Consider the following 9,335-nt stretch of genomic DNA (forward strand, 5'->3'; position numbering starts at 1 on the left):
CTGTGAGGGAGAAACGAGGTGTGGGTGGAGCCGTCGGGAGGAGAGCAGCAGTCCTGGAGGCGTCTTCCCTGGGCCTCCCTGGCTCTGAGGTAGGTGTCGGGTGTTGAGGAGGGCCCAAGACGCCCTGGTTGGGGCCACCGCGGGACAACCTTGTATTTATCTAGTTTCTTAGTGTTTAGTTTCAGTATCTAAGACGGGTGGGGAACGTCAGGCCCGGGGGCCGTTTAAGGCCCTCAAAATCATTTGTTCTGGCCCTTCGTGGGTCATGGCAGATCTCTAGCTCAGAAAAATCTAAGACTGGCGATCCGCCCCCTCCCGCGGACAGGAATAGCCTCTGTTCGAGGCAGATGTGATTTTGTTTTGCCGAGAAAAGGAACCTTTCCCCCCCCTTGCAGAAGAGTCCTTAGCTATGGAGCTGCTAGGACCGCCCAAGAAACGGTGTTAACCCTTTCCCATCGAGGCCATGGAGAAACGTATTCCCTCTGTACTACAAGAGGGCTGGGGGTGGAAGTGGCGACATGGAGGGGTTAAAGAGGGCAGGGCCAGAATGCGCCGGGGCGGGGACGGACGGACGAGTTAAGTTGATAATTTTGTATGGCCCGCAAATGATGTTATAAATATCCAAATGGCCCTTGGCGGGAAAAAGGTTCCCCACCCCGATCTAAGATGTTGTTTTAACACATATTCTAAAAAAATTAGGTGTTTGTAGTAATTTGAACAAAAAGACATTTGCTCTTTAGGGTGGAGGCTTTGTTGGCCTACGTTAATGAGAATGAATATCAAAGCTCTGCCCATATGCTTGTGCATGTTGGTGTATTTTGAAAATTGCTACAGTTTGACCAACTAGGAGGCATCCACAGATTGGCTTACCAGGGTTAAAACACCCTGGATTTGGCATCCTGAGAAGGATGCCAAAGAGCACACATTCCCTTTTATGACCTTTCACATTCTTTGTGGTTTGGAGAAGGTAAAAAGGAGTAGAAGTCTGCCCCCTCTCCCGTGTTTCTTACCTTCTTTATGTGTTACCTGCCCTTCAAGCACACTCTGCATGCCAGAGGGCCATGGTGAGGGGAAGGTGTGTGGGCACTCAAGGTTAATTAATAGGCCAAGTTAATATTAGTGGACCTCTGCCTGTTATTTATTACAGAGCCTCAGAAGCAGAGCATCTGCTTGGCATGCAGAAGGTCTCAGGTTCAATCCCCAGCATCCCCAGTTAAAGGGTCTAGGCCAGGGGTCGGCAAACTCATTAGTCAAAAGAGCCAAATATCAACAGTACAACGATTGAGATTTCTTTTGAGAGCCAAATTTCTTAAACTTAAACTATATAGGTAGGTACACTGTTTATTAACTTAATAAACTTTAATTAAAGTTTTAAGTCTTAATTAAACTATAGGTACACTGAATAAAACTTGATATCGTACTTAATAATGATCTTTTTTATTGATAAAAATTAAATTGTAAGTCCCTGCCATTTCCCCCTCCCCGTCTGGAGGCCTGGTCTACAGCCATAAAATACTATTGATAGACCAGGCCTCCGGCTGAGTCCCATTGGTCTACCCATTGGCTTTCTTGGCAGTAGACCTGGCCTCCCGAGGCCCATAGAAGCCAATTGGTAGACCTGGCCTCTGAAGGGGGACTTTTTCCCCTCCTCAGAGTACAGGTCTACCGACAAGAAAGCCAGTGGGTAGACATAGCCTCGGAGGAGGGAAAAAAGTAAGTAAGGCATCCATAAAATTAAATCATGACAATGACTGACAAACACTGTACATTTTCCCCATCTGCATTCTCAAAACTCTGCAGGGGGGCTTATTGTTGAGTTGTGCATCTGAGTGGCAAATCCTCCCATTCATAAATGGCCAATAACCCCCATGCAGTTTTGAGAATCTGGATGGGGAAAATGTGCATCTGAGTGGCAAATCCAATGCAAAACCTCCCATTCACAAATGGCCAATAACCCCCATGCAGAGTTTTGAGAATCTGGATGGGGAAAATATGCATCTGAGTGGCAAATCCAAGACCATCTCCTCCTCGTCCCCTGGGCTCCTTCCTACCTTCCCTCAAGACCCGACCCAGGACTGCCCTGGCCGGACACTGACAGGCCCCGCGTCCCACTTACCTCCGAGCCCGGGGAACAGGCAGCGCGGCGGGAGCGCGGCATGGACGGAGCCAAGCCGCGATGCCGGGCCGAGCAGGGAGGGGTGAGCGATGGGGCCCCCGACAGCCATCCCTGACAGGAGGGTGGGCGGGAAAGGCATTCTCCTGGCCAGCATGCCGGGGCTGAGAGGCGAGGCCAGGAGCAACCTGGGGCAGGGCAACGCCCCAGTGGGCCGGCGCGCAGATGCTGACGGCTCCAGCACCAGGCGGCCCTTACAACAAGGGAGAGGGGAGCCAAAGCGGGGCGGCCTAGAGGAGGCCCCGGGAGGAGGTAGCTCTCAGGCCGGCCGGCCGGAAGACGGGCCCGGACAGACACCAGACAGCCCTCCGACCAGACCACCCGCCGGAGAGGAAAGGGGCGGGGCTGGAAACCGGAAGTGCCCTTGGAAGTTCGGGGAAGGTGGAAGGGGCGGGAAGCACTTCAAACCCCCGCCGGCCAGCTGGGTGGGACTGGAAAGAGCCACACTCAAGGGCTCAAAGAGCCGCATGTGGCTCAGGAGCCGCACTTTTGCGACCCGTGGTCTAGGCAAGTAGGTGATGTGAAAGACCCCAACCTGAGACCCTGGAGAGCCGCTGCCAGTCTGAGTAGACAATACTGACTTTGATGGATCAAGGGTCTGGTTCAGTATGAGGCAGCTTCATGTGTTCATGTGATCAAGTGGTGCTACTGTAATATTATTTTTAGTATGCAATTTAGTAAGGCCCAGATCAAACTGAAATGTATACAGGTCCACTAGAGTTCTCAGATTTAGATAATGCCGGCAATATATTTGATGGATATAGAAAGGTGCTTAATTTTGTACCTCTGTAGGCTTTTCCCCCCAGGAGAAACCTGAAGGAACCTTCCTGCTGATGAGATGACTTGCAAAGCCTCTTCTGGTGTTGCAATTCCTTGTTTGTAATTTGAAAGTTATTCCAGATGAGCTGCTCTGTAATGCAGGGACTCTCTGAGCTGAGCCTGAGCTGCATGACCAGCAGGGAAGGTTCTGGGAATTTAGCTAGAGCCGTGCCACAGGGCTGATTTCGTGTGTTATGTTTGATTATGTTTTGTGAAGCAGCAGGATACGGTGACTTTCAAGCACACTCGATCGCAGCGAAATACATCCTTTCTGCACAGGAGGGAGAACCTGTTATTTTTTTGAGTCCAACACCTGTATACGCGTGGCAGTGGCAACAGACCCAGACCCTAACTGGATTTAGGACGAGGGGCTTGAAGTAAAGTGCCAGAAGGGGATGTGAGCGCAGGATCCCAGCCGCTTTGCTGCCAGCTAGGCTCATTTCCATCTTTGGATGCCAACAACCTGGAAGAAAAATGTAAATGCCCCTTTTACAGAGGCTTACTGTGTAGCTGAATCTTTCATGGCATGGAAGTAAATAACATCTCGTTTAGTCTCTGTTAAAGCAGCAGGACATTTTTTTCCTCCAGGTTGCTGGCAATCCTGCTTCCATCCTGGCTTGGAAGGAAAAGGACCTCGGGGGCCAGAATGTAAAGGCCAGGCAAGGGAATCCAGCACGCCTCTCTCCACATGCTGATTTTTATGTTTTTAATCACACTTGCTGCCTGCTGAACATTTGTCTGCAGCAGATTTTTACTTGAAGAAATGAGTCTGTGCCACATGTGTAGTTTGCCCGCCAATGTTTACTCTGGCCATCCCCGTATTATTAAGACTTGTTATCTGAAACCATTTTCTGCCTTTGGTTGGTCCCCTTCGTTCTGTTGTTAAATAACTGGCAGGTCAGTATGACACTAAAGCAGCCTTGATTAGACACACACATGCTTCCTCTGAAATGGTGATTGGATTTCAGACTTAAATCCGAGTTTCAGCAGCTTTAAGAAAACTAATCTTGTGCATATGAAAATCTGGTCCCAGTGATGAGGAAAAAAAGGCTGAAATACCTTACCTAAAGATTGTCAGGCGAGAAAATATCTAGCAGCATTGCAAAAAAATACTATGGGTTATTATGGCATGATGTCAGTTTGATATAGTACCTGTCAGAATGACAACATTTCTGGATCAGTCAAGCATGATGCTGTTCTCTCTTGCGTCAAGGGCAATACTTGATGCTCCGGGAATTAAACTGTACAGGAAGATGAGAAAAATCCCTAAACCCTTTCTTACCCTTTAAAAATCTTCACTTGGAGCCAGAGTTTGGGGAGGGGGTTAGGTGTAAATTGTTTACAAAATGCTAATGTGATTCAAACAGAAAACGCTTGGTTTAGTTAATACAGATTAAAACCACTTAGTGTAATAATTATGTCAGATGAAATATCTGATACAACTGAATGAAAGTCTTTTGACGCAGGTTCTTAATTTTTGTGTGGGTTTGTTCACACTATATGTCAATTTTATACATCTCTGGCCTGTTATCCTGCTTTTGTTCTTTTATGCAGAGAAGAATTTTCCGCTTAAAATCCCAGTTCAGCTGTGCTGCCAATTAAATACAGAAAGGGTTGGGTTCTGATTACTTCCAGTGGAGTGAAGCCTGCAGCACTGGGGATGTTTCAGCGGTCTGCAACAGGAAGGGGAGTCAGGGCAGTGCCTTTTGTGTTTATTGAACACATGAACCTGCCTTATACTGAATTAGACCCTCAGTGCATCGAAGTCAGTATTGTCTACTCAGACCGGCAGTGGCTCTCCAGGGTCTCAGGCGGAGGTCTTTCACATCACCTACTTGCCTAGTCCCTTTAACCGGAGATGCCGGGGATTGAACCTGGGACCTTCTGCACGCCAAGCAGATGCTCCACCAATGAGCCACAGCCCCCTTCCCTTTCTAACACTACATGCAGTAAGCCCTTAGCATGAGCTAGACTGTAAATTGGAATAAGCAAAATATAATCCTCTGTTTCATTTATTAATAGCTTTGTAGGCCAGAGAGGCTCCCAGTTAATCACAGCCTCAACCCAGTGTTAATTTGCTGTCCATGCCCTTTTGCCTGCACTTCTAGGTTCTTTGGCCCTTGTTCTCACGTCCCTTCCTGCTGCGAGATCAGCAACGACTGTGAACACTGTCTGTAATTGCAACATCAGTGCTTATCATTGCTCCCCAAGGTTTTTTTTTCCTTGACTATCAGGCCGCTCGCAGATACCTTCCTCTTGTCTGCTTATCCTAGTAGCTGAGATGGGTGACGCTTTGCCGACTGCCTCGTGTCGGTTTGTCGCGCTGCTGATATTGTTGCAAGCAGCAGCTCGGTAGACTGAATAATCGATCCCCAGCCACCCAGTCTGGGAGCTCCTTTGTATTCCTTTGTGGCTGCGCTGTTGGCAGCCCTGACCCTCCTGCTGTTGCCACATGACACGTTGCTGTAGCAAAGTCAAGGAAAGGCTGTGGAATGACTTTGGGGAAACACCTGCAGTCAGTGGCAGCAAATAAAAGTGAATTTGAAATTCAGGTCCAGCTTATGAAAGCGGTGACACATTTTTTTGGGGGGGGGAATTCAGTCCTGTAGCCATGATTTCTTAGTTCCACTCTCCCCCAGCTGGATTGAGGGGTGTCACTCTGTGTTGCCCCCACTCTGCCATTTGGATTACCGTGATCAATATGGAGAGTGCCACAATTCCTGTATATGGCTTGTAGGTGCTGCGTGGGCTGAATCAATGTGCCTGACACAGAAATAGCCTCCATCTACAAGCAGCCCAAAACTAACCACAGATTTCTATTCCCTGTTTGCCTTCCCATTTCTGCTTGCAATCTGAGAGAGGTTTTTTTCCCCCACATTGATTGCTTTGGATAAATAATTGCCAATTGGAACTGAACACAGCAATTGGGTTGTTACTGTTTTTCCAGATCTGTGCAGAGTACCGAGATTGTGGCTAATGAGTCAGGAGGTTTAAAGCAACATGCTTATGCAGCTGATGGTTATGACATACGGTAATTTTTTTCATATGGGAAGCCCCCAAAGCTATTAATGTTCACCTGAAAACCAGGCATATTGTAACGGATAGGAACATATGGAGAGAGGAGGAAAGAAGGCAGTCGATTCATGATTTTCTTTTGCTTTTCCCCCCTACAGCCATATGATGTCAATCTGCAAGTTACATCTGTGTTGTCCAAGCTGTCCTTGTTTCCCCACCCACACATCCATGAATACCTTTTGGATCCCTATGTAAATCTAGCTTCAGGGTGCCGGTCTCTTTTTTCAGTGATTGTTAGGGTGAGTAAATCAACAGCATGCAATGTCCAATGTTACTAAATTAGATAGCTTTCTAAAACATATACAGGATAGCAACATGCAAATAATACGTGGCCAGCCACTTCCACCACATTTCTGTTTGCTCATTTTAAAACAACAACAATAAATAACAGGTTCTCATTCACCGGTAAGGTACTAGTGAAATGCAACATTAACAGCCCATTCCAGCAGCCAGGGATGGTGTGGCCATGGCGGTGCTACAGCACTTCCAAAGAGGTTTCGCTGCTGCAGTGAAGGGGGAAAAGGGCTATTTTTAACTAAAAATTAGGAAAGAGGGAAAATAGTCCAATTAAAAACAGTGACACTGCACCAACAAAAAGCTGGCACAGCACCGCTGTTGTTTAAGGGGGCTTTCCTGGGCTGAAAAGGGTTAGGAGGCTGCCTAATGGCAACTCCGCCCCCTGGATACTCCTCGGGATGCCGGCACAAGGAGTTGTACCAGGAGGACACCAGCGGGAGGCCGAGCTGGCGTCCAAGGGCCACACTGCCGCCGCAGTCCAGGGGGGGCCGGCTTAGGTATCATGGACGCTAGCATAGGGGTCACGCCACCTCCTAAGCCGATTCAGCCCCCAACCTCAGGAATGGGCTGTTATAGTGCCAAATTCATTGCTGCTGTAAACAAATAGCTACCCTCTCTGCAGCAGCAACCTGTGTTGTGTCCACCTATTCTCAGTGCCCCAGTATTTTACTGCTGTGTTTTAATTTAGGTAACACACAAACCAGTCATGATAATATTTCATCAAAGAAGGTGGGCTTTGTTCTGAGGGGTCTGCTGTAGAACTGTTTGCAAAGTTACTGAGGTTGTATGTAGTAAATGAAGTCAGCTTCAGTATGTTTTTTGAAACTCTTATTTACAGTGTTGTGTAGTAGTTAAGAGTGTCAGATTAGGATCTGGGAGACCCAGGTTCAAATCTCCACTGCCATGGAAGCTTGCTGGGTGACCTTGAGCCAGTCACCCAGTCTCAGTCTAATCTACCTCACAGGGTGGTTGTGAGGATAAAATGCAGGATAGGAGAATGATGTAAACTGCTTAGGATCCCCATTCAGGAGGAAGCCAGGGTATAAATGAAATAAATAAATAATAAGGAAATAAATGCAGTTGAAACATTTGTATCCTGCATAATCAATGTGTTGGGAGCCACCATGGTATAGTGGTTAAGAGTGGTGGTTTGGAGCTGTGGACTCTGACCTGGAGAACCGGGTTTGATTCCCCACTCCTCCACATGAGCGGCGGAGGCTAATCTGGTGAACTGGTGATTTGTTTTCTAACTCCTACACACGAAGCCAGCTGGGTGAGCTTGGGTTAGTCACAGCTCTCTCAGCCCCATCTACCTCACAGGGTGTCTGCTGTGGGAAGGGAAGGAAAGGTGATTATAAGCCAGTTCGATTCTTAAGTGATAGAGAAAGTCAGCATATAAAAACCAACTCTTCTTCTTCTTCTTCTTCTTGATTCTTGAGTAAAAACCTCAAATAATAAAAAAAACCTCCATGTAGGAGAGTGTTCACTGGAACTCCTAAAAGGGCAGAACATCTGGTTTTCCTACAAAGATGCAATTGGGTAGCTCAAGCATACTGTACTTCAAATGTAACAGTGTACAAATATTTTCTTGGGCAGAGATTATCTCTGCATAGGAAAACTGTAACAGATTTTGTTTGAAGATACTTAGATGGATATTGAGCTGTCAGCATTAGATAGTTATTGGTATTCCTTCATCTACTGACTTACTGCTTGTTTCATTTCACTCACTTCTGTCTTGTATAATGTGTTCAGGTTGTTGGGGATCTCATGGTAAGGATCCAGCGCATACCTGACTTCACACCTAAACTTTTGCTGGTCAGGAAGCGTCTCCTTGGCTTAGAACCTGAAGGGCCTATGTAAGTAAACTACCAGTCTACGACAAATTGTTTCTGAGGGAATGTTGTATTAGCTTCTGATTGATTCCTTCTCTTCTTTCTCCAGTGTTGACCACATGACGTTACTAGAAGGTGTCATTGTGTTAGAAGAGTTTTGTAAAGAGCTGGCTGCAATCGCATTTGTGAAATACCATGCTTCGTCAACGCCATAAGTATCTATTCTAAGTGTCCAACTAGGAGGTCATCTCGTATTTCAATCAGAAAAGACTGATAACTATCCCCAAGCAAGAAAAGGAAAAAAGGAAAACCAAACCCCAAAGTATTGGCATATGTTTAGAAGATTTGTATGGGGCACATTCAAATTATACTGTTGGTTTCCTAATTCATTGGCATGACCATATAGGAATGAAAAATGGACATTTTACCCACAATGCAATCAAAGAGATGTATTGGTGGAATAGAATGCTTTCAATGAGGACACATCAGGACTTCAGTTGAAGAGTGCTCTTATTTCGATGTACCTCTAGGGGTTTTTATATACTTTAGAATTCATAGGCTTTTTAAAAAAAATTGCCTGATAGCTGAAGTGTGTTTTATCTCTTTAAATGAAAACCAGCAAGCGATTAAATCCTTCCAAAGTATTTAAAGCAAAGCAGAAAAGAAACAGAGGCTGTAAGCACACAGCTACAATAAGTTCTTTTGCTTATCATTTTATGTTGTCTGAATCCTATATCCACTGTATTGTTTCACTTTATTATTGATGTATCATTACTTTAGAGTAACAGGTGACCACAAGTATGCTTAAGTGTTGGTTTTCCTTGAATCTTTATTTGTTCTACTTTGTTATGTTGCATAATTTAATTTGCCTTCTGTTTTGTATTGTAGCCCTAGCCTGTATTATCCAAATGTCTGTTTACACAAATGCTAGTAATACAGGACACTTGACAAGTTTTTTTAAGGTTCTAAGATTAATTGGTTGAAAAGTATTTGTGCCTTGATTGGCAGTATCGATGTTGTGTGGTTTTAAAGATACTTTATTGCTTATCTAATAGGAATGGTTGTAGCATCCAGGCCAAGCAATGTCTAGCATTGTATATGAAGCCAAATTCTTTATAAGCTGTTGCATGCTTTGGTTT

The 9,335-nt window shown here is 45.8% G+C and overlaps 1 protein-coding gene across 1 annotated transcript in view; it reads left to right on the plus strand.

The window, feature by feature from the left end:
• Positions 1–8,470, plus strand: part of FHIP2A (FHF complex subunit HOOK interacting protein 2A) — a 35,437-nt gene extending 26,967 nt beyond the window's left edge. The window contains exons 15-17 of the mRNA XM_056850672.1: positions 6,166–6,306; positions 8,117–8,220; positions 8,306–8,470. Of these exons, the coding sequence (XP_056706650.1) occupies positions 6,166–6,306; positions 8,117–8,220; positions 8,306–8,411 (351 nt within the window). The 3' untranslated portion in view covers positions 8,412–8,470. The remainder of the gene's footprint in view (positions 1–6,165; positions 6,307–8,116; positions 8,221–8,305) is intronic.
• The last annotated feature ends 865 nt before the right edge of the window (positions 8,471–9,335 follow it).

This window comes from Euleptes europaea, chromosome 5 (assembly GCF_029931775.1).
Source record: "Euleptes europaea isolate rEulEur1 chromosome 5, rEulEur1.hap1, whole genome shotgun sequence".
NCBI classification, from domain to species: Eukaryota; Metazoa; Chordata; class Lepidosauria; order Squamata; family Sphaerodactylidae; genus Euleptes; species Euleptes europaea.